At 42.7% G+C, this 26,750-nt stretch overlaps 1 protein-coding gene across 1 annotated transcript in view; it reads right to left on the bottom strand.

Moving 5' to 3' along the window:
- Positions 1-17,351: 17,351 nt before the first annotated feature.
- The window catches only part of LOC115179154 (interphotoreceptor matrix proteoglycan 2), a 33,602-nt gene continuing 24,203 nt past the window's right edge, over positions 17,352-26,750 (bottom strand). The window contains exons 18-21 of the mRNA XM_029740463.1: positions 22,578-22,776; positions 21,576-21,655; positions 19,163-19,234; positions 17,352-18,748 (exon numbers count right to left, since the gene is read on the bottom strand). Coding sequence (XP_029596323.1) covers positions 19,201-19,234; positions 21,576-21,655; positions 22,578-22,776 — 313 coding nt within the window. The 3' untranslated portion in view covers positions 17,352-18,748; positions 19,163-19,200. The remainder of the gene's footprint in view (positions 18,749-19,162; positions 19,235-21,575; positions 21,656-22,577; positions 22,777-26,750) is intronic.

Below are 26,750 nucleotides of genomic sequence, written 5' to 3'. Positions count from 1 at the left end.
ACCATGTCAATTCCCCCAGTTGGATCGTCTCGTGATTGGCGAGTTGGAGAAGAAAAACATTTGATATTTTCCATCCCTCAGTACAATCCTCTCAGTTCATTCGTGGACGCCTGCAGGAGGACTAAGGGCTGGGTTCAATCCGTATCACGGAAGATTTGCGTTCAAATGTAAAGGTAATTTCCGATTGAGAGGATATGTGCAGCATTTACCGTTAATGCAGTCTCCACGAACGCTGGAACATTGCCTTTACATTTGAATCAAGCTATAACGCAGATCTTACGCAATACCTCGGCTATACGGATTGAATCCAACCCTGAGTTACTGTGTTATCTTCTAAATGTTAGGTAGTAAAAGTTTGTGGCAAGAAAAGCATCACTCGCGTCAACACTCAGAGAATCAAATGGTGTCGTTTTTCAACAGGTTGCAGAGATTCAGTCATTGAAGTATCCACCCGTGAACTTTAGCCTCACTGGCAACATTATTAGACAACACTTGAAGGAAATATCAGAGCAGCTGTCCATTCTGCTTATGGTACTGGACACCGTCACGTCGTAAACTTGTAAACCTTGTCATCCTTTCATCACTCATCTAACAAGCTGTTGCCTGTGGATGAGGCAAGAATCCAGATCTCTTTTTATTTTATCGACCCGTGTTGGCAGTGAGTTTTAAAACAAACAGCACGAGAAAGCCACATTAGGAGGTAGCTTCATGACAGCGCCATTGAAACAGTGATGCATGGAATGTTGCCTGAGATATTGACACTCCTCCCCTCAGTACAGTCAGTAAAGAGGAAGCCCATGCAGGAGGGAATGTTGCATCGTTAAGAGACGTAGAGGCAGAGCGGGCTCACCTGTGATCTGTAGCCAACACAAGGTGAGGCTACTCTCAGAGCAGCATGTCTTACCCATAAATCCACCTTGACTCAACCTACCAGTAAACAAAGACTCCTAGCCTCCCTGACCTCAGCGGAGGATACGTCCTCCAGTTCATGTCATGGTAGTGACGTTTATTAGAAACGTGAGACGGCTTCGTGTTTCACTCCTGTTAAGGTTTTAAACCTTCACGCTCATCCATCGCCATGCACGGTCGGCTGAGGATAAGACACCTGGCCTGCCTACCATTGTGTGGGATGGGGAATCGCGAGAGATGGGGGTTGTGATTGGAATGTTTTCTCATATGTCTAAGAACACAGTAGGAAAGTTACTGAGAACATCATAGCCTAAAGTTGTAAAACAGACACTGGGCAGCTGTTCATTGTGCTGAACCGTTTAACAAGTTTCTGACGAACAATGTCCCGCTTTCTGACGTCCGTCATTACGTAATCTCTTGGAGGAATGGTTATGAAAACTCCAAAGTTACCAGAAACCCAAAATGATGACTGCTGATAAAAAGCTAAATGAGGCAAACCCAATATGGTTGTGCCAGTAAGGTATTGTGTTAATTCACAACGGTTACATTGAACGGTATAACAGCAGTGTGTAACAAAGACTGTTTGAACATTTGTGCTGAGTTGTGTATTTAGACAGAGCATGCGGCTCAAGTCTGTTTATGACGTGAGGATTTGTCAAAGTCAGACTTTCCTGTAAATCTTTCCAAGCCTACATGACAGGTTTTATGTAATGATTTTATTCATACTCAAGATTTCTTTCTAAGAACTGATATTCCAACATTTGAATAATAACACATTCTGAGAATCTCCGGCTAAGCAAAATCTAAAAGACATGGACAGTAAATGCTAGATTAACTGGAAGATATTTGTACTTTAGTGGCCACACCTATCTAATACTGTTAATACAAACTCATACAAACTCATAAAATACAAACTCAATGTGTCACTCTGCTTCAAACATGTTAGCATCGGACAAAAAGTTATTATTTTATACTTTTGGCACAAAATAAAAGTCTGTTGAGCTGTGAGCATATTAATTCAGATAAGCCTCATAACAAAGACCCTGTGGCAAATGTCCTCATGTGTAATGTTTCGGAATACTTCAGATGATTAACAGGCTATGGTCCCGTGTGGTTTAGATGGTAGAGCGTGGCACTTGCAACGCCAGGGTTGTGGGTTTGATTCCCATGGGGGACCAGTATGAAAAATGTATGAAAATGATTGCACTCACTACTGTATGTCACTCTGGTTAAGAGTGACTGCTAAATGACTAAAATGTACATATCAGGATTGGTTCTTGGATGGTAAACCATCAATGGAACACAGCACTGAAGTTGGCTGTTGTAATACGTCTGTGTGTTGTTTGTTTCAACAGGAACAATGGATTATTGGCTGTTGAATCTTGTCAGTACATAAAAATTCCTTCCGATTATACTTGTCATGTAGGCATGCCAGTGATACCAGAGAGAGACACATTTGTCAAAAGCATACCCAATTTAGACAAATAGGTGCCATGTTTCCAGAGCTAGGACAAAGACTGCTAGTGGGCATAACTCAGTGAGGTAAGCCACAACCTGGTCTAACGTGATGGGTTTTTCAGTATTAAATAAACATGGAAACACGCAATTGAAAATAAATTAGCTTTTGTAAGTCTGGTTTATCCCTGATGTTCCTGGCGTAATGGGTGGACACAGCTGTCGAAACTGGCATGGACCGCCTTGTTATCCAGATAGATACTCTTACCAGAGGCATTCTGATGACACGAAGAACGATATCAGAAGAGCCCAATAAGGAAATCAACAACAAAAATATACGTTAAGATATTGTGAAAAAAATATGCCTGTTAGAATAATCCAAACAACTGATATGAAATGACTTCTACATCTGTTAGGCTCAATGTACAACCTCAGCTGACACACACAAAAAAAGGAACTACAAGACAGATGGTCATCTCCAAGTGGTTTCTGGAGGACTTCCAGATTGATCCGTTTGTTTTCCCAGAAGTCTGATTTATCTGAGGTTGTTCTCCGGTGTTAGGACCATCCTCCGGGCTTCAGTCGTAGGTGATTTAACGCAAATAAACCTGAACAGGAAAAATAATCAGACAACGCTTTGAGCTGCGGCGGGCAGAGCAGGGGGCAATCAGAACTATCAAAGCTCACGGCAAATAAATCAATCAGGAGAATTAAAGCGTTTATATGAAACAAGGGAAAGAAAATATGATTACCAATAACATTCTATTTTTCACAGGATTGTGTTTGTTTTTAAAACCAAAGAACATGTAGTCCGTCTCAAAACAAGTCTAACTGCATCTGGATGTAAAGAGGTCGGTTTCCACTTCATAATTAACGTTTGTTAAAGTCAATATCTGGGTATATATAATGCAGGGCTTACAGTGAAGGATTACAGTGGCAAACCATGTGGACTTGGAACAAAATGCCAAGTATCCATACTACAACTCAGTAATATTGTTGTGAATGTGCATATTTCGCATTCAGAATGCATTACCCATCACCGTGAAGATACCAAAGATCACAACAGATATTTGCCTGTCAGTCATCAATAATTGTTTCCAGTAGGTAATCAGTATCATCAGCCAAAGAGAACTGGAAATAATTATGGGAGATTAGCAACCAAGTTTATGTTGTTTCCCAAGTCCTTCTGTGCATTTTTGTGTAATCCAAATGGGAGCTTGACTTGTTAGCTCATTTCCCAGAAGGCTTTGCACTACAGAATGCAAGGCCATATTTCATGTGTTCTTCCTGGAGCAGTTTTTAATTAATTGGATCTGACAGTAAGATTACCCTTTATATTACAACTTGTAAAATCTATTTTTAACAATCTGAAAGTATGAATATGGGAAATAAGCACGCTATATGTACAGCACAATATGCTCTCTTCTTTTATTAAGTTTCCGCCTGTTGAAATTATACCTTTTTAAAACACTATTTTGAAGCATGCCCGTTTGCTTTCTATGCAGACTATATTCTCGACATATCCATAATTACTGATACATTAAAGTAATACCTTTTTATAGATGGAGTCAGGACATTGTTTAGCCTCGTGCAGGAATGATTCCTTGGGTCTTTCATTTCCACCTGCGAGCCAGGACTGAGGGGATATGGTTATGCAACCAAAGCCATGGCTCTCTTAACCACTGTTGACAGGATCCTGACAAAGTACGGTCGTTTCATTGAGGCTGGAGGAGGGGAGCAACGATCTAAGGGGCACTTGTTCTTACTTAGGACGGCTGTGTTCCACATTAAATGATTTTTGCCAAGTCAAGATATTTTCCAGTCACTGTAAGAGGACTTTAAGGGTAACACGTCACACCTGTTTCGATAAAAGAGATTTCTGATTTCTCACACAAGCTCAATAGAGGTCTATTTGTTTGCCCTATATGTGGAGAGTGGCCATTGTACGAAGTTTTATTAAGCATCCAGGCCTAATCACACAGGAAAACAAAAACATAAATGTAGCTTTCTTGGACCTTTGATTGGGGTTTAAGGTTCATCTGTGTCAACTCACACAGAAACATGTTGTTGGGCATAGACTAGTATTTAATTGTCAACATCAAACATTTGTTCCTTTCCTCGATGTGTCTTTGTGTGGGCTGAGGGATTGTTATCCATGTGTTGTAAGTGCCATGGCTGGATGTGTTAAATACAGGAGCAACTCATACCAGATTCATGATGACATCATGCATCTCATCAAATCCCCAAAATTGGTTTACACATGCAGATATCCTTGTGACAAAGGATTTGCTATTGCTACTATCCTAACCACAGGAGGCTGCTACGGGGAGGACGGCTCATAATAACGGCCAGAATGACGCAAATGAAATGGCATCAAACACATGGAAACTCTGTTTGATGTATTTGTTACCATTCCACTAATTCTTCTCCAGTCATTACCACGAGCTCGTCCTCCCCAGTTAAGGTGCCACCAACCTGCTGTGATTCTAACCAACCAATTTCCTACTAAAACCTTCAGATTGACATCTGGAACATCAACATAAAGTAGGTCTTCTACTGTATGTTAAAAAAAATATTCCGGGACTAATTCACAAACTGGGAGAAGTACATTTATGGCCGGTATCCCAGCACAGATTAAACTTTGTCCAGAACTAAAAAACATTCTCAATGGAGATTCTCCATTAAAATAATTCTTAGTCCATGACTAAGCTTAGACTAGGCTTAGTCTTCCCTGTGGCTCAGTTGGTAGAGCATGGTGTTTGCAACGCCTGCATGGTGTGTGCAACGCCAGGGTTGTGGGTTCGATTCCCACGGGGGCCAGTACAAAAAAATTAAAATAATAATGTATGAAATGTATGTATTCACTACTGTAAGTCGCTCTGGATAAGAGCGTCTGCTAAATGACTAAAATGTAAATATGAAAAAATTCTGTGTCTGGGAAACCGACCCTCAGAATTCAAATGGAGGTTCTCTCCTTCTCATCGTTTAATATGAATCATATAATATTATAATACTTATCTGAGCATGCAAACCACCTGTAAAACATCTCACAAACCTCCTATGAGGACACTGAAGCACTCTTCACCTCATCATCAGGTTCACATTACTATGCACAGCATAACTTTATACTCTCAAACTCTTAGCCTTGGACAAACGTATGAAGTGAAAAAAACTCCAAGACACAGTTTGATGATAGCACAGTCCCATACTCTATATTCCAACATAAACTAATTGGGAGTTGCTTAGGCAAATATGAAGTGCTTTACTTTACTGAAGTAGTATTGATTGAGTGACAAGGAAAAGTGGTGGTTGAGGTAGAAGAAAAGTGCCACCAGCAGCCAGATAGAACAGTAGGTGCTGGTGTCTCAGAGGGAGATTTACTAACACACATTTCATTCTGACTGACCTTCAGCTGGAATGAATAGACAGCTAAAAGTCCCACAAAAAGGTTCTCTATCAAACCATCACGAAAAAGAATACAAGCTGTTTCGGAGCCTTACACAAGCCGTCTATGAGAATTGCTGAATTGCTTGGATGGTGATGGTGCAAATTCTCTCAAGTCCTGAGAATGAGTCTCTACAGAAAATGAAGACCCCCTTGCTTCCATGACCAGTGACACCTCTTTGATTATAGAACATAGTCAGTCAATCTGCTTTCCTGCCCATCAGATTGGTTGATTTTCCATTTAGACGAGTCACCAATGAATGACTGAATGCGCTGACAATACATGTAGATGTCTGGAACCATTCAAGGGGCCATTCAAGGGCCTACGATATAGACATCCAGCACTACCTCATGGAAAGTCCACAGAGGCCTCTGATACCACTGTTTCATATTGAGTGACTTTTAAAGTAAACTGGGAAAGTATTACTATTCCCCTCAATAATACAGTTAGCCACAGAAGACTATATTACTGGAGCAAAGGCCAACGAAAACAGGTCGCAATAAAAAGCTAACCAGGGAGTGATGTTGAACAGAAAAGTGGCATTACACAGAGTTAGATTTCATAGACCCTTCCTCTCTTCTCATAAGTCATATTTCAACCGCTGCTGAATCCGCTGTTGTCATATCATTTTGGTTTTCCTGTGGTATTACCCACTGTTGACTTTACATGTTATTTTATTTTCTCTCGTTGGATAGTTAGTGTTCATAACGGTCTGGTTACGAGGCGAATGAGTGCCACTCTGAAGAGGTGCATCGGGAGGAAACCAAATGGCTGCAGGTGGCCATTTATAGCTAACAGCTTATCAAGAGCACAACTGTGTTCTTAACACAACTTCAGTGTATTCCCCCATATTCTCGGCAGTGGTTTCATCCATATGCTGCTGTGTTTCGTCACGGTTCATCAACGAGGACCCATGTTCAGACAAACCTTATTCAGAGAACCCATGTGGTTGTACAGACAACATTTGCTCGTCTCATGTTTGTAAGAGATCTGAGAACTCCGGCCCAGGCTGTACGTCTCAGGAGGGTGTTCAGTCAAACTCACAAACAGACATGTGTTTGATACTGGCACACAAACAGATAGCTGCCGTTGATGTACTGAGCAGAACTAGTGCCTCCTATCCTCCTCAGCATCCTCATTCATTTGCCTTTTTCTTCCTCTCTTTCTTTCCTCCTCTTCTTCGTTTCCTGACAGGGCCGATGTGCCGCCAGCGCAGGCAGGTTTTATGGCCGTCAGAAACTCCAGGGGCCGCTCCTCCTTCCAGTGGAGAGTGAGTCAGGCCTGTAGGAGCCATTACAGTCAGCAGGTCTGCCTTGGCTTCCCCGGGCCCAGCGCTAGAGCTCTGGGGTATAAAGGCTGTTATGCAATGGTGTACCTCAAGCCTCAACCCAATACCTCACAAAATACAGGGGGTTTTATGGTGTGGAGTAAATTTGTATAAAATATTTTGGAGCTGATCTGTCCTCAGATCAGTGCCATGGGGCTTTGAGAGGCACTAGGGGTGCTCAGGTTGGGCTCTTTAAAGAGCCCTAGATAGGAAAGCTGCCTGGGGCAGATTTGGGATCAGATTTGGTAGGGCTCTGTACGCAGCGTGCACACTTTCTAGTTCTAGTTCATAAAACCTTGATTCTAGAATATCTATCTCAAATACATGATTGTTCTTGTGATGCAATAATGTATCTTTGCTTTTATGTATCTATGCTTGACAAAACAACGTTCCATTCTGTGCATGAAGAACCATATTTTACGAGTTTCCCTGCAAAGCCGGAAACTCCTCACTCCTATTTGATTGAATATGGCCCGTAGCGTAGTGGTGTCAGATGAAAAGCATGTGGGCCCACTGCTGTTAACATTAACCATCCAGAGAGATTAGGTTGCACACCAATTCACCTCTTCCTTTCCCCAGAGAGGATTGTGTGGAGCCCAAGCAGCAAGAATGTCAGTTGGGCACAGAGTGAAAGTCCTGGAAAAGTACTGATTCTATAGCATCCCATACGGTTTATACTGAATTAAAGTCTTGTCGTAATCCAACATTATGTAACCAACAGTTTCTCTTCATAGGGCTGTGGATAACGTGTCCTTCGTTTCCATGGTGAAGCTTCCCAAAATAAGAGCTGAGTATTCCGAGTTATGGACACCAAGGAAACACCTGACAATCTTGTCTCCGATCATGCAGCATAAAAATTATGAAGACAATGTTTTCATTCTGCGGTTCCAAAAACAAAGTCTTGGAGAACATTAAGATGAAATATCATCGGCACAATTATTTTGGGTTACATAATCAAGAGACTAGATAAGGATATTTGTGGCAGACTACGCACCGCGCTGGCAAGTGAGATGAAACCACATGTATCAGGTTTGTCATTTGTGGTATTGTTAGTATTTATCACACGCTGATAAGCGGGAGGCTGTAGAAAATGACAATAAGTGATGATGGATTGGAGTCGTGAAGTTGGACTACCAAATTTGGACTACCAAATCCTGAAGATGAGGACGGGTCTTATCCAATCATGTGTTTCCCAAATGCTTCTCTTTCTCTCTCTGCCTCAGTATCAGATGGAGTTGCTGCCAAGAAAAACAGACATAACAGGCAAGATTTGTGTTATATTTACAGAAAATGTTTCAGGTCCACAAATAAATTCCATAAACTATGTCGCACAGGAAATAGATTATTTATGAAATGTTAGCTGCTAGAGAGTTTCTAGAGTTGTCATACTGTATCTCAAGGTCACCAAAGTCGCAGAAAACACCACGACCACATTTCACAAAGTCAAAGGAGTTCTTAGGACAATGCCATCAATAACTGACGACATTAGTCAGAAACTGGCACCCAAAGCCCGCCTAAGTGAAAGCTTTACTAACTTCCTCTGTAAGATGTCATGGAAGCAGGTGCATAGAAATCCCACAGGTTCAACCAACATCAATCAATCCTAATAGCCATCCATAAGGAGAGGGACTAAGCACACAGAGAGAACGCACAGAAGCTTCTGACTGATTCAATGTCAAACCCAGGAGTTAGAGTTCAGGGGGCTCTCTCTCTCTCTGTCTCTCTCTCTGTCTCTCTCTCTGTCTCTCTGTCTCTCTGTCCTGTCATCCTGCATAGCCAAGACATAGTGGAGTGTTACTCCTCTTCCTGAGCTGTTTGTTCTGCAGCAGCTTCCCGCAACCCTGTCCCAGTGTGTATCTGTTTTCCATGGAGCATTGTGAGCAGCACTCCGGGGGCTATGGCTGTCACAACAGGCCGTAAACCATCCACTCTGTCCTCACGTGGAGAGCAATGGGACCACTCACCATCAAGGACAGACAGACACACAGACACACAGACAGACAGACCCAGGGTTGAGTTCACTAAGGGAAAAGAAAAAGAAGCTTCGGACATGTACTTTTTTCCTAACGGACTCATCAGAGAGGGTTGACTGACACCTGAGAGACACAAGGACCAACACAACAACATAACAAAAACAGAGATCGAGAAGCAGTCTCTCTGAGAACACACAACATAATGATATCGTTGCTGAAAACCGGAGCCCCGTAGACTTACAGTAATCTACACCAAGCAGAAAGTGTAGGCTTTCTGCCCCAGTAAATATCTAAGTCACAGTTGGCAACAACAACAAAAAACTTCTACATAAGACATTTCCCCACATTAATTTTGGTCTTTAAGCTGAAGATCCTTAAAGCTCTGCGGTTATAAGACATGTGAGTGGATGGTGTAGATTTCCTTCTGCCTAAACAATCCATTGAATGAATGACCCTAAAGCTGATATTATAACCATTTAGCAGACATTTTCCAAGCCTGGACATGAAATTAAATTCTTCCAGGTCTCGTAGGTCATATATCAGAGAAGGATTGTGTCATACTAATAGGTCATAATAAAGTGGTTAATGGTGCATGAAATATCCTAAAGGCTAAATGTTGAATTGCATAACGTGGCCTATCCATTCTCTTCTAGACCTCCCCAATGACAGGATGAACATCATCAGGAATTCAATAGAATACGGTTCTGCAGTTTCTGTTACCATAGAGATACAGTAGGTGTTTTTAATTCTGTGCATATTACAACGTAGGAGTCACAACGGCATGGGTAATGTTGACACTAGCATAATGAGGAGATCTTTGAGCTTTTGTCTTTTCTGGAGGGACTCCTCAGTGGCTAAAATCATTTGGAAATGCATTAGGGGACACATTCATACAGGCCCAATGCATTATGGTCCTCCAGCGTTGCTGGTAAGCAACCTACTTTTCTAATGTTTTCGTGAGAATGTGTGTCACCAACTTCAAACTTGGCCAGACAAAATGTCTTTGTATACACCAATTAATTTGTTTGTTTAATCAGGCTCTGAACAATATTCCTGCAGGCGCATCATTACACTTCCAAGTGCTTTAGAGAATGAATTCATCTTCATTGACCTTAGACGAGTGCAACAATTGACAGAAAGGCTGAGAGGACATGGCCAAACAAGGAAGTGGTGAGTGTGTCAAGGAATCGAAAGGGGATCCTCTACGTCCACTACACTGTGTCAATAAACCATTACCTCTGTCAAACAACACTTTTCTCTGTGTCCATAAAGTTGGTCAGGAAAAAAACTACAAACTTGATCAAAATCATGCAGTTTCAGACTCAGACTTTTTCCCCAAAACAATCAGAGACTGGTGCTGGAAAACCAAAATAGCCCACTCTGCATTCCTTGGGCTGCCGGGATCAATTTTTTCACACATTTGACACAACCCAGCGAGGGTTCGTTAAAAAGGTTGAAACAAACTTTCCGTCCGTGTATGGAAATGTAATCATTATGGAAATAAACATTTACACTGAGAGGCAGTAATGGTGGCTGTTTTGTTACCTTATCTGGCTAGTGTGGTATTACAAGTGTGACTCTGCCAATGGGCAGAGCGTCACCTATCACTCTTTGAGAGGGAGGGAGGGAGGGAGGGAGTGAGGGAGGGAGGGAGGGACAGCGCCCAGTGTCATGTGTTTTCCTCCTGAACTCAATGTGGTTTCTATTAGAAGTCTTATCTCAGGCCGGCCTGTTCTGAATCTGATCTGAAGACTGAGGCTTTTCTTTGATCCAATTCAGGAGAGGGAGAAAAAACCTGTTGCCTTAGGAAGGGGTTTGAAATGTCAAACTCTGACACACTGTCCCTAGAGTGAGGCCAGTGGAATATTCACTAGCAAAGGAAAAAAAAACTCACACCAAGCTAACTCAAACCAAAACGTTACCAAATTATAACTCACGTCATGTGACCAGATAAAGACGGGAGCAGCAGCCTCCCTATTGGCAGAAGAGTTGAGAGGTTTCTTAAAAGAAAAGGTGGTAAATCCTGCCATAGCCCTGATTGGTCCACCACCCTTGTCTCCAATAACAACAGGGCCTTGGAAAAGGTAGAAGGGAAAAATATGTCATCATGAGTGATTTATTGTTGCAAATGTTCACTGTTTTAAGAATCGCTGTCCTCACCTCAATCAATCACATGTATTTATAAAGCCTTTTTTACATCAGCAGATGTCACAAAGTGCTATACAGAAACCCAGCCTAAAACCCCAAACAGCAAGCAATGCCGATGTAGAAGCACAGTGGCTAGGAAAAACTCCCTAGAGGGAGGAACCTAGGAAGAAACCTAGAGAGGAACCAGGTTCTGAGGGCTGGCCAGTCCTCTTCTGGCTGTGGGGGGGGATTATAATAGTACATGGCCATTTAAGGCCACCTCACATGCAGATTGATTAGATGTTATATTGATAGTGTGCTTTGCTCCATTGAAAGGTCTGTGTTTTGTTTCGATAAGCTTCTTCAGCATACATCTACAGTTCCCTAAAAAGCAACAGCTTTTTCCTTGGCAGTCTCTATCTCCCTCTCTTACTGTAGTTGCTGATCTCAGAATCATCACTTATTCTCTTCAGTTTGACAATAATTCAGCATATGTCTCTCTCTCTCTCATTCGCTCTCTCTCTCCTTTCTGTATTGTTTTGCAGTGCTCCCATGCTCCCCTGCTGCCTTTCAGATGTGCCCTTCGGAGGGAAATTCCAGTCATCACCCTCGATTTGTATCAAAAATAAGCTTCTCTCTCTCTCTCTCTCTCTCTCTCTCTCTCTCTCTCTCTCTCTCTCTCTATCTATCTATCTATCTAAAATTGGGAGATAGACAGAATCTCTATCACTACCTTTACAGCCACTCTCTGCATATCCAATCAATAAAACGGCACATCTTAATATTTTGAGTTGACATTCCACTAATTCAAAAGTCTGTCAAAACATTGGCAGGACTGAATTAACAGTTTGACCGTGTAAACTCAGGCTTTCAAAGTAGGCGCAAGGTGGCAGGGCTTAAACATGGCTAAGCTTTGTATCATCAACACACTTGTCTCCAGTGCCACCCCCTTCCTAGCAGCTAATGAGCAGCAGTGTTAGAAGTCTCTCTCTCTCTCTCTGCTGGAGCTCCCTGCCTGGACGTCCGCCACCAACAATACCACTCTTTCTGAAACCCAGATCACTCCACAGTCTCCATGTGGTTTCCCAATGAAACTAACTTCAAAAGGTTGCACCATATCTGCAGTCACTTTACTGTAGCCAGTGGGGTGCCCATACGTCTTAACAAGAGACATTCGTTTCACATTATCTCAGAGTTTGTAAAAAAATATAGGAGATAATGAAGTAACATTTTCCATCCTAAACAAAGTCTGTTTTTTTTAATGTTGTGTTCATACCGTCATTAAACAATACAATGATAATGTAATGATGACATTGGAACCTAATGTTGACATGACTTTGTATGTCGTTGAGTTTTATGATTCCCTGGTGGACCTCATTCCGTTTGCTCTCTTTGGTTTGATAAAAACAGGCTTTGAAAGTCCCTGTAGTCCCTTGAATTATCTCTGTTCTAGAGCCAAACTGGCAGACAATAGGGAAGCTCCACGTCACTACTAAGACCACACCACATCAGAAACATCTTAAGCCTTCTGATCAGGATCCAACAGTTACAAAATGATCTGTACAGTACAGTTCCCCTAATGTTATGCAAAGACAATCAGTTCTTGTCATTACCGACCAACCAAATGACACCCCCCAGTACTCTTCATTAAGCATTGAAAATGATTTCCCCCTCTTTTTTGTATTCTCTCAAGATGGGACAGGGTGAAATTGTTCATAACATGGTTTTGTTTGACGTTCATTGGAGTGTGTGGTGGTGACAACAGTTGCTCTCTCAGCACTTGGATTATGGCACAGGGGAAGAAGCTGTTGTTTCAGCCGTTCTTCTGTCCTCGTTGCCGGCAAAGCCAACGTGTTGAGAGATACCCCAAGATGAGTGACAGGCCAGGCACCGTGCCAACGGGAACCATGCTCTCTGTGTGTACATACACACACAATGTACAGTATACACACACATAAAACACACACACGTGCATATGCATGCAATAGAACACACATGTACTTAATTCATTCATACACACACAGACAGACACACAAGTAACTGCCGAAATAAAGGAAACACCAACAGTGTCTTAATAGGGCTTTGGGTCACAACAAGCCAGAACAGCTTCAATATACCTTGGCATAGATTCTACTGTCTGGAACTCTATTGGAGGGATGTGATATCATTCTTCCATGAGAAATTCCATCATTTGGTGTTTTGTTGATGGTGGTGGAAAACTGTCTCAGGCGCTGCTCCAGAATCTTCCATAAGTGTTCAATTGGGTTAAAGATCTGGTGGCTGAGACGGCCATGGCATATGGTTTACATCAAACCATTCAGTGACCACTCGTGCTCTGTGGATGGTAGCATTGTCATCCTATGGGGGCATAGCCATGGTAGCCAAAACAATGGCCCGTGTAGTATTTTTACATATGACTCTAAGCATTATGGGATTGCTTAATTAACTCAGGAACCACACCTGGGTGGAAGCACCAGCTTTCAATATACATTGTATCCCTCAAGTGTTTCCATTATTTTGGCAGTTACCTGTACATTCTCAATGTCATTCGCTGCCTAATACACAGTCAGTTTAGCCAATAATCGTGCTCATACCCTGATTCTTCACGGTACACGTGCAGTGAGAAGGATAGCAGTAGCCCAGACACATGCAGCCTGATTCTCAGAGCATACTTCTTTTCACTGTTAAATATCAGACAAGGAAAAAGCCAATGAAGGAATGCATGTTATGAAAGAGGGGGTGCTGGGACCTGCCTGTCTGCAGAGAGGGACTGCCAACCCCCTAAGCACTTTAAGATGCACTTCATTCATTCCTTACCATGGAAACACCATGCAGGAGACAATGAGCACTGAACAGTTCAGACCCAGACCATGTAGGCAGGAAGTGATCAGTATAAAACAAGGGGATTGTTGAATTTATTGGCTTCTGATTGGTGGATTAAGAGGGCTCTGAAAGCTGTGGGCCTGTTGGCCAATCATCACCTGTCATAGAGTTGATTCTGTGCTGTATCCAATCCCCATGCAGACTGGAACCTGAACCTGATTTAGATGTCTCTGTGTTTGTGCTCTCTGATCTTGACACACTACTACAGGTACTCCTGTGGAGGAGACTTAATGTCATGTAATGTCCAACCATACCTGGCCTACTGTACATTGTGCTTCAGTTCTTCAGTATAAGTGGTAAAGAGCCCTCTAGTGGTAGAGAGTAAGAGAGGAGATCAACACTACCAGAGTTAGTACAGGTACACTATATATATACAAAAGTATGTGGACACCCCTTCAAATTAGTGAACTTGGTTATTTCAACCACACCCGGTGCTGACAGGTGTATAAAATCAAGCACACAGCCATGCAATCTCCATAGACGAACATTGTCAGCAATGGTGGAAAAAGTACGCAATTGTCATACTTGAGTAAAAGTATAGATACCTTAATAGAAAGTTACTCAAGTAAAAGTGAAAGTTACCCAGTAAAATACTACTTGAGTAAAAGTCTAAAAGTATTTGGTTCTAAATATACATAAGTATCAAAAGTAAATGTAATTGATCAAATATTCTTAAGTATCAAGAGTAAATGTATAAATTATTTCATATTCCTTATATTAAGCAAAGCAGATGGCACCATTATCTTGGTTTGAAGATTCATGGAAAGCCAGGGGCACACTCCAACACTCCATATAATTTACAAACGATGCATTTGTGTTCAGTGAGTCCGCCAGATCAGAGGCAGTAGGGATGACCACGTATTCTCTTATAAGTGTGTGAATTGGACCATTTTCCTGTCCTGCTAAGCATTTAATATGTAAAGAGTACTTTTGGGTGTCAAGGAAAACTTAGGGAGTAAAAAGTACATTATTTTCTTTGGGATTGTAGTAAAGTAAAAGTAAAAGTTGTCAAAAATATAAATTGTAAAGTACAAATACCCCCAAAAAACTACTTAAGTAGTAATTCAAAGTAATACTACTTAAGTACTTTACGCCACTGATTGTCAGTAGAATGGCCTTACTGAAGAGCTCAGTGACTTTCAACTTGGCACCGTCATAGGATGCCACCTTTCTAACAAGTCAGTTCGTCAAATTTCTACTGTGCTAGAGCTGCCCCGTTCAATTGTAAGTGCTGTTATTGTGAAGTGGAAACGTCTAGGAGCAACAACGGCTCAGCCGCAAAGTGGTAGGCCACACAAGCTCACAGAACGGGACTGCCGAGTGCTGAAAATTGTCTGTCCTCGATTGCAACACTCACTACCGAGTTCCAAACTGCCTCTGGAAGCAACGTAAGCGCAAGAACTGTTCATCGGGAGTTTCATGAAATGGGTTTCCAAGGCTGAGCAACCGCACACAAGCCTAAGGTCACCATGCGCAATGCCAAGTGTCGGCTGGAGTGGTGTAAAGATGATTCTGTGCTTCCAACTTTGTCGCAACAGTTTGGGGAAGGCCCTTTCCTGTTTCAGCATGACAATGCCCCCGTGCACAAAGCGAGGTCCATACAGAAATGGTTTGTCGATATCGGTGTATGGAAGAACTTGACTGGCCTGCACAAAGCCCTGACCTCAAATCCATCGAACACCTTTGGGATGAATTGGAACGCCAACTGCGAGCCAGGCCTAATTGCCAAATATCAGTGCCTGACCTCACTAATGCTCTTGGGGCTGAAGTCCCTGCAGCAATGTTCCAACTTCAAGTGGAAAGCCTTCCCAGAAGAGTGGAGGCTGTTATAGCAGCAAAGGGGGGACCAACTCCATATTAATGCCTATGATTTTGGAATGAGATGTTTGACGAGCAGCTGTCAACATACGTTTGGTCATGTAGTGTATGACCCTACATCCAGGGTCAGATTTGTTTTCAAATCTTTGTGATTAAGAAGAAGCATGAGTGTGATAGAAAAATTCCGTATTTACCTGGTTTGTTTGATATTAATAGTTAACCTCTATGAGCGATTTCTGCATAGTGCAACTTTAAACTAACACTTCTTTATTATAAAGAACTCTAGTCACTCCACTATGTCTTCCTGTGTTTCAAAACACAAGGAGAAGAAAACAGGAAATGATCTGGCCCATCAAAGGGATGATTCACTTATCTATTGACGTCATGGCATTCACATCATTGGAGAAGTACTGCATGATCACATCATTGGAGAAGTATTACATGATCAGATTTGAGCTACACCCGATGACCTTTCCATTAGTCCTGAATCCCAAGCAAATGCACAGCTGGTTGATAAATCTCCTCTTTGCATGGTAACATAACTGACGTGCATGTAGTTCAGTGACTCGACTGTGTCCCAAATGGGACCCCTTAGTAAGACTTGATAGCACTGTTTTCTATCGGTGCTATGGATACTTAGAGACTATGCGTGGGGGAGAGCTGTTATTAAAGCCATTGTGGTTTTGGAAGTAGAATGGCATAGCTAGCATATCATCCAGTGGAAGTCATTTTCTATGTCATTGGGGAGTCCATTGAATATGCCGTAATTTTCCCGTCCACGCATGGGTTCACTTGTTTGAAGGTTCCATAAATGATCTAGACAAGAAGTTGACACCCAATAGTGGCGTCGTACAGAGAAGAAGAAGAAGAAATCAGAGGGTCATCCTTGTTTCCAGGGGGTGGAGTAAAACCACTGAAACATCTCAGAGGGGTGTTCCATGGGTGTTCCATGCAAGGGTTAGACATGTTTTGTCCAAGAACACCAACAACGTTGGACTTTAATCACTGTAAGTCATTGTTACTTTAAATCATTGTAAGCCTCTACACTGAGCAAATATCTTTCTTAAGTGTGACCTTAGCTTTGTGGTAAGGTTACTTGTCACTCTGTATTTAAGTGAGCTACTGGCTGTGTCCAACGCAGGCAGACTGCCAATCTCAAAGATTACCTAAACGTCAACTTCATTCAGCATGGAGGGATCTGTGTGCCAAGAATGTTTGCACCTCAAATATACAGAGCAAAAGCAAAGGAATGTTACTGACGTTGGCCACTTTACTTTCCTCCCAGAACAAACCAATACTGTACAGCAACTCAATATTAGGAAGGTGTTCCTAATGTTTGGTATACTCAGTGTACAATGATATCAAGGCTTGATAAATATAGATTTGCTTGATAAAAATGACATATACATTATAATATTGTAAAAAATATTGACATTTTATTACAAAAAGTGTCTGTTGGCTTTCAACCAGTAAGTCTAACATACACAACACAGATCATAACTCCAGTGTCTTGTTAATCTCTGAACTATGAGAAAACATAGAAAACACATCAACAGAGACAACGTACACATTTAACCCCTTTTTCAATGGGTTGAGGACATTTGGTTCATCAAAACATATGGATGAATACAGTCGACTCCTGATATATACAAAGGCTTGGGATCGTCATGGTTGCTTGGGATCGTCATGGATACGTGGACTAACCCAAAGCAGCAGATATCAGATTTGAGAAATGAGAAAACTCAGAAACATGTCTTCATGGGCTATTGGCTATGGCCAAAAGGGGTTACTAACAATCACAATTCCAGTATATCAATCTATACTCATTCTAACAGTTAAATACACTATCAATTTATGTCTACACAATTGATTATCTACAACTTTCTGCCAAAATCATGTTCAAGTAAGTACAGCAACCAGGATATTTGATAATTTCAGTGGAGCCTATATAGCGTTAGCCTGTGACATCCAGTCAGGACCCACTGGGCACAGATGTCAGTTCTACGTATAGTTTTGATTTACATTTGGTTGAGTTGTCAACTAACGTGAATTCAATGTGAAATCAACAAAAAATGTCACCAAGTCATTGGATTTAGGTTAAAAGTTAGGTGAAAAAAATCTGAAATTCTCTTTGATTTCTCTTTTCTACTCCAAACAGTTCAACTTCATCACATTGAATTTGGGGGTTGAAATTACGTGGAAACAAAGTTGATTAAACCAGTAGTTAGTTAGTTTCCATGCAGGACAGTAGCCTTCCAGTGACATCCAGTGAACTTCAAGGGTCCTGCCAGCAGCCGCGTTACGTTTCAGGACACAACACCCCACAATGCTAACTGAAACAAGTGAAGGCACTGAAGAAGACCATGTTTAGGGAGAACAGAGCAGGAAGGGACCCACACGTCCAAACTAACTAAGGACACAACAATTGAAGTCTGTTTGTTTTTTGTTCACAGATTTGTGCAAGTAAGAGGTGCAATGCAGCGAACCTTTTTGACAGTAACTGTATCTAGATGTTTGATGGCTAGCTGAGCAGGAGGCTAGCTCATAGGATAAGGTGATGGCTGTGATAACCGAAGAAAAAAATGAAACAACAAAAATACAAGTATTTATAGTGCACTCCACCTTTAGAAAAATATCAGGTCATAGAAACAGAGTCAGTGAGACGTTGCAACAGTACAACACATCACGCCTCATAGAGAAGACTTTTAAATATCCATCCTCTTCATCTGGTCATTCTGCAGAGTCCATCAGAAGCACCATGGCAACAGAAGACACTTTCCTCTTTCTCAAGTCAAAGACAAAGGCATGTTTCTGAATGGAAAGAGAGAAGGGAGGTTTACAGCTTAAATGTAGATAGTTTGTAATCTATCCAAAGGGAGGTTTACAGTTTAAATGTAGATAGTTTGTAATCTATCCGAAGGGAGGTTTACAGTTTAAATGTAGATAGTTTGTAATCTATCCAAAGGGAGGTTTACAGTTTAAATGTAGATAGTTTGTAATCTATCAGAAGGGAGATTTACAGTTTAAATGTAGATAGTTTGTAGCTATCAAACCCAGCTACGACAGCACACTGTGGCTTATTACCATCTACAGCCAATACCGCAACAACTACACATTGCCTATCGGAATCAATGACAATATAGTACAAAAGTATATTTAAGACAAGCTAAGGTTAGGCCTATTCTATGACCATACTAGACATGTCAGGAATCAAAGACAAAGTACCTTGAGGTTCACAGTGATCAGCTGGCTCTCCAGCATTCCTATGTTTCAGAGCTCGCTCTTCTGTCCAGCGCTCTGTCAGCACACACAACAGGAGTAGATTAGATTGAGGCTTTTGACAGTGACCGATGTGGCTCAAAACTGCACACAAACCACACTACCATACCCAACACTTAAACCACCCAACATTTAAACCCTGGGGATGCCTGTCAACTTTAAAACTGTTTTTTTCTGCCTCGAAGAGGGATGTTTGATGCGGCCTATGAACCGTCTCCAACCCACTCCCTTCTCTTGGTCTGTTTGCCTCCTCAGACTGGCTCTACACAGGCCCAGAGACTATTATCCTTACTGGGTTTCCTTCCATCTGCCTTTCACAAAGACTCCGTCTATTCTCTTTGTACAGCAGACTGGCCGTAGTATCTCTAGATCAGAAGTGTACCTGAACTGACCGTCCTAGCTGTCCCGGTTCTGACTGGCCCAACTCTTCTCCTTTTCCACTGTTTACAGCTGGGAAGGAACTTAACCAGTATCAAAGCTGGGACCGAGAGACTGAAAAACAGCTTCTATCTCAAGCCCATCAGACTGTTAAATAGCCATCACTAGGCAGCTTCCATCCGGTTACATAACTCTGCACCTTAGAGGCTGCTGCCCCATATGCATAGACTTCAAATTACTGGCCACTTTAATAATGGAACACTAGTCACTTTAATAATATTTACGTATTTTTACTTTACTAATCTCATATTCTGTATTCTATTCTACTGTATTTTAATCCATGCCACTCCAACATTGCTCATCCTAATATTTATATATTCCTTTAATTCCATTCTTTCACTTTTAGATTTGTGTGTATTGTTGTGAATTGTTAGATATTACTGCACTGTTGGAAGCTAGAAACACAAGCATTTCGCTACACCCATAATAACATCTGCTAAACATGTGTATGTGACAAATAAAATGTGATTTGATTTAAGTATTTGGCCATCCTGCAGTGGTGTTTTTGGCTGGAACTTAATACCTGGAACAGGTGAATGACTGACGCCCCCATGGCCCCAGCTGCTTGTGTCTCTGTCTGACTTACTGAGCATTCTAGAACCTTCCATACTCTAGAACCATCCATACTCTAGAACCTTCTATACTCTAGAACATTCCATAGAAAGAGACAGACTATGGTCTACATCTCAAATAACACTCTATTCCTTATAAAGTGCACCACTATAGACCGGGGTCCATAGGGCTCTGGTCAAAAATAGTGCACTATGTAGGGATAGTGTGCCATATGGGATGCAAACCATAAGTGAGCTGGCCAGTGAAACAGAAACTCTACAACTGAATGTCTAAATAGCTCCACTAATGGTTTTGGAACAGGTAGTCTGGACTGGAGACGTTTCCTGTATAGAGGTTCTCATACTGTGTGAAGTGTGTATCCTGCTCCAGTCACACCACAGGCAAACAGACAGGCCAGGCCAGACAGAAAGGCCTCCTGTAGTCTGCTGCGTTCTAGTCTGCTCTGTTCCCTTTCCAAGGTCTGGGGTGACCATGACCATACAGAGGACGTGTGTCCTGTCTTGTCCTCCCAGCCCCAAGGTAAGGAGAGATTTGACAGTCTGAACCCTGGCTCACCGCTCAGCACTAACCACTCAGCACTGCGCTGAAAGTACATCATCTCCAGCTAGCAGGGGGTTTAGTGTATCAGGTGGGCCAGCCTACTGTAGTCTTGCTATACCTACTTCAATTTACCATCTGACAGACAGACAGACAGACAGACAGACAGACAGACAGACAGACAGACAGACAGACAGACAGACAGACAGACAGACAGACAGACAGACAGACAGACAGACAGACAGACAGACAGACAGACAGTGTAACAGGGGTCGTATAAAGGGGACCAAGGCGCAGCGTGTATAGTGCTCATATTTACTTTTTAATGAATACACTTTAACAAAACAACAAAACGACAGACAACAGTTCCATCAGGTGACATACACTAAACAGAAAACAACTACCCACAAAAACCCAGGAAGAAAAACCCCTACTTAAATATGATCTCCCATCAGAGGCAACGAGGATCAGCTGCCTCCAATTGGAGATCAACCCAAACAACCCCAACATTGAAATTGAAAAACTACAACTAAAACATAGAAATAGAAAACATAGAAAAACCCAAAACACCCCCTGTCACGCCCTGACCTACTCTACTATAGAAAATGACATCTTACTAGGTTCAGGATGTGACAGACAGACACAGACAGACAGACAGACAGACAGACAGACAGACAGACAGACAGACAGACAGACAGACAGACAGACAGACAGACAGACAGACAGACAGACAGACAGACAGACAGACAGACAGACAGACAGACAGACAGACAGACAGACAGACAGTAAGAATACAGCATCAGCTACTCACACTTGATGCTGCCGTACAAAGTCTGCAAACTGACGGTCTTTGGCACACAGCTCAATTATCCTTAGGCGGTCCTGAATTTGCTGTGAGAGAGAGAGAGACAATGAGAGAGAAAAACCTCAGGGGATCAGTTGGTAGAGCATGATGTTTGCAACGCCAGCATGGCGTTTGCAACGCCAGGGTTGTGGGTTCGATTCCCACGGGGGGCCAGTACGAAAAGAAAAAAAAGAAAAAAAAGAAAGAAAAAAAAATGAAATGTATGCATTGGATAAGAGCGTCTGCTAAATGACTAAAATGTAAATGTAAAACAAGAAAGAAAGAAAGAAAGAAAGAAAGAAAGAAAGAAAGAAAGAAAGAAAGAAAGAAAGAAAGAAAGAAAGAAAGAAAGAGAGAAAGAAAGAGGGAGAGAGCGAGAAGTGGGGGTAGAGAGAGAGAATAACGTGGGGGGAAAGAGAGTGAGTGAAAGAGAGAGAGGGGAGAGAGAAGAGAGAGGTGTGAGAGAGAGAGGAGAGAGAGAGAGAGAGACGGTTATGCAACATTAGGGGTTGATGTAAGGCCGGATGGATTTGTGATGGTTTCCATACTGCCTGCCCAATGCTGTTGTCTGGGCTAGCACTCCTCTTCCACCATAAGCACTGAGGCTAAAGACTCAGGGTGAAAATAGAATCTCATACACACATGTTATGGTGCCTTATTTAGACCTAAAGTTGATAAAGCTCTCTGGTAACACTTCATGTTACCTAGGTCCTATACCGCAATACTACATGTATGTATAATGTACTCCAGTGTATAATTACCATATGAGTACTAACAGTTTCACAGTACTTTACACTTTAGCTCTAACCTTCTTGTATTTGAAAAAGATCTTTAACAATGTTAAGACCCTTGGAATGATCTGGAATGATGTCTCTAGAAATCCCCCAGAGAGCCAGTCTGTTGCCAACTGTCTCTGTCTCTCTCTTACAGTCCTCCCAGCAGTCAACCACTCAGACAGCCTCTACGTACCTCTCTGGTGAGCTCGGAGTTGTCGTAGATTTGGAGTATCTCGTCACTGCAGAAGTCCACAGAGGTGTCTGCGCTGCCCGTACTGTGGTGCGGCACGTCGTCTTCGTACCGTCTGTAGTACTCTGCCGTGGCCACATCACTCTCATACATGGGGTTGAACTTGGTGGCTCTCTCTAAGGATGGCAAACTGTCTCGATCTCTGTGAAACAGGTAGGAGAGGGGCATCGTTATTAAGCAGGCCCTTTTCAAAAATGTAGAACTAATAACAGATATAGCCCTTGGTTCACTCCAGACTTGACTGCCCTTGACCAGCACAAAAATATCCTGTGGCGCACTGCACTAGCTTCGAATTGTCCCCGCGATATGCAACTTTTCAGGGAAGTCAGGAACCAATATACACAGTCAGTTAGGAAAGCGAAGGCTAGGTTTTTCAAACAGAAATGTGCATCCTGCAGCACTAATTCCAAAAGGTTTTGGGACACTGTAAAGTCCATGGAGAATAAGAGCACCTCCTCTCAGCTGCCCACTCCTCTCAGCTGCCCACTAGGAAACACTGTCACCACCGATAAATCCTCGATAATTTCAATAAGCATTTCTCTACAGCTGGCCACGCTGTCAACCTGGCTACCCCAACCCCGGCCAACAGCGCTGCACCCCCCGCAGTAACTGGCCCAAGCCCCCCCCCCCCCCCCCCCCCGCTTCCCCTTCACTCAAATCCAGACAGCTGATGTCCTGAAAGAGCTGCAAAATCTGGATCCCTACCCTCTCTTCCTCAAATGATCCACCGCCATTGTCATAACCCCTATTACTAGTCTGTTCAACCTCTCTTTCGTATCGTCTGAGATTCCAAAAGATTGGAAAGCGGCCGTGGTCATCCCCCCCTTCAAAGAGGAGACACTCTAGACTCAAACTGTTACAGACCTATATCCATCCTAAAGTCTTCGAAAGCCACGTGAACAAACAGATCACCATCCACTTCGAATCCCACCGTACCTTCTCCACTATGCAATCTGGTTTCCGAGCTAGTCACGGGTACACCTCAGCCACGCTCAAGGTCCTAAACAATATCATAACCACCATCGATAAAAGATAGTACTGTGCAGCCGTCTTTATCGACCTGGCCAAGGTTTTCGACTCTGTCAATCACCGTATTCTTATCGGCAGACTCAACAGCCTTGTTTTCTCTAATGACTGCCTCGCCTGGTTCACTAACTACTTCTCAGATAGAGTTCAGTGTATCAAATTCGAGGGCCTGTTGTCCGGACCTCTGGCAGTCTCTATGGGGGTGCCACAGGGTTTCTTGGGCCGACTCTTTTCTCTGTATATATCAATGATGCTGCTCTTGCTGCGGGTGAATCTTTGATCCACCACTACGCAGACGTCACCATTCTATATATCCTGCCTGTTTGGCCCTGTCCGGGGGTATCATCGGATGGGGCCACAGTGTCTCCTGACCCCTCCTGTCTCAGGCTCCAGTATTTATGCTGCAGTAGTTTATGCGTCGGGGGGCTAGGGTCAGTCTGTTATATCTGGAGTATTTCTCCAGTGTCCAGTGTGAATTGAAGTATGCTCTCTCTAATTCTCTCTTTCTCTCTTTCTTTCTTTCTTTCTCTCTCTCGGGGGACCTGAGCCCTAGGACCATGCCTCAGGACTACCTGACATGATGACTCCTTGCTGTCCCCAGTCCACCTGGCTGTGCTGCTGCTCCAGTTTCAACTGTTCTGCCTGCGGCTATGGAACCCTGACCTGTTCACCGGACGTGCTACCTCTCCCAGACCTGCTGTTTTCGACTCTCTAGAAACAGCAGGAGCAGTAGAGATACTCTCAATGATCGGCTATGAAAAGCCAACTGACATTTACTCCTGAGGTGCTGACCTGTTGCACCCTCGACAACTACAGTGATTATTACTACTTGACCATGCTGGTCATTTATGAACATTTGAACATCTTGGCCATGTTCTGTTATAATCTCCACCCAGCACAGCCAGAAGAGGACTGGCCACCCCTCATAGCCTGGTTCCTCTCTAGGTTTCTTCCTTGGTTTTGGCCTTTCTTGGGAGTTTTTTCTATCCACCGTGCTTCTACACCTGCATTGCTTGCTGTTTGGGGTTTTAGGCTGGGTTTCTGTACAGCACTTTGAGATATCAACTGATGTAAGAAGGGCTATATAAATAAATGTGGTTTGATCATTCTGTATACATCTGGCCCTTCTTTGGACACTGTGTTAATAAACCTCCAAACGAGCTTCAATGCCATACAACACTCCTTCAATGGCCTCCAACTGCTCTTAAACGCGAGTAAAACTAAATGCATGCTCTTTAACCGATCGCTGCCCGCACCCGCCCGCACGCCTAGCATCACCACTTTGGAAGGTTCTGACTTAGAATATGTGGACAACTATAAATACCTAGGTGTCTGGCTAGACTGTAAACTCTCCTTCCAGACTCATATCAAGCATCTCCAATCCAAAATTAAATCTAGAATCCGCTCCCTATTTCGCAACAAAGCCTCCTTCACTCATGCTGCCAAACATACCCTCGTAAAACGGACTATCCTGCCGATCCTTGACTTCGGCGATGTCATTTACAAAAAAGCCTCCAACACTCTACTCAGCAAATTGGATGCAGTCTATCACAGTGCCATCCGTTTTGTCACCAAAGCCCCATATCTACCCACCACTGTGACCTGTATGCTCTCGTTGGCCGGTCCTCGCTACATATTCGTCGCCAAACCCACTGGCTCCAGGTAATCTATAAGTCTTTGTTAGGTAAAGCTCCGCCTTATCTCAGCTCACTGGTCACCATAGCAACACCCACCCATAGCACGCGCTCCAGCAGGTATATTTCACTGGTCATCCCCAAAGCCAACACCTCTTTTGCTGCCTTTACTTCCAGTTCTCTGCTTGCAATGACTGGAAACGAATTACAAAAATCACTGAAGTTGGAGACTTATATCTCCCTCACTAACTTCAAGCAACGGCTGTCAGAGCAGCTTACCAATCGCTGCAGCTGTACACAGCCCAACTACCTACCTCATCCCCACATATATATATTTTTTTCTGCTCTTTTGCACACCAGTATTTCTACTTGCACATCCTCATCTACACATCTATCATTCCGGTGTTAATTGCTAAATTGTAATTACTTTGCCACTACGGCCGATTTATTGCCTTACCTCCTTACTTCATTTGCACACACTGTATACAGATGTTATTGACTGTACGTTTGTTTATCCCATGTGTAACTCTGTGTTGTTGTTTTTGTCGCACTGCTTGGCTTTATCTTGGCCAGGTCGCAGTGGTAAATGAGAACTTGTTCTCAACTGGCCTACCTGGTTAAATAAAGGTGAAATAAAATAAATAAAATAAAATAGGTTTGTTAAAACGATGGAAGCAGGAACATTTTCTCTGGTGCAATAGAAAGGTGGCTGATGTCACACCACTGAGAATGATGTGTTCTGTCTACTTACCGGTAATAATGATGAACAATAACAGCCTGTACCTGCGGTGCGGCCAAGTGAGTCACACATACAAACACACCCACCGCCATATGGGGTTGGCATGATACGTGATGACCTATGCCAGTGGGTGGGAAGTGACATTGTGTCCTGTCCACTCTAAACAGGATGTCAACCTGATATCAACCTACGTTGGCATGCAACACACATACACATGATGTTATTCTGTTGTCTCTCTCTCTCTCTCCCTCTCTCTTTATTTCTCTCTCTCCCTCTCTCTTTATTTCTCTCTCTCTTTATTTCTCTCTCTCCCTCTCTCTTTATTTCTCTCTCCCTCTCTTTATTTCTCTCTCTCTATTTCTCCCTCTCTTTATTTCTCTCTTCATTTCTCCCTCTCTTTACTTCTCTCCCCCTCTCTCTTTATTTCTCTCCCCCTCTCTCTTTATTTCTCTCTCTCTCTCTCTTTATTTCTCTCTCTCCCTCTCTCTTTATTTCTCTCTCTCTCTTTATTTCTCTCTCCCTCTCTCTTTATTTCTCTCTCTCTCTCTTTATTTCTCTCCCCTCTCTCTTTATTTCTCTCTCCCCCTCTCTCTTTATTTCTCTCTCCCTCTCTCTTTATTTCTCTCTCCCTCTCTCTTTATTTCTCTCTCTCTCTCTCTTTCTTTCTCTCTCTCTCTCTCTCTTTATTTCTCTCTCTCCCTCTCTCTTTATTTCTCT

The sequence above is a fragment of the Salmo trutta genome, chromosome 39, assembly GCF_901001165.1.
Source record: "Salmo trutta chromosome 39, fSalTru1.1, whole genome shotgun sequence".
Taxonomy (NCBI): Eukaryota; Metazoa; Chordata; class Actinopteri; order Salmoniformes; family Salmonidae; genus Salmo; species Salmo trutta.
Note: the sequence above shows the minus strand (reverse complement) of the source record. Positions and strands in the feature narration are given on the sequence as shown.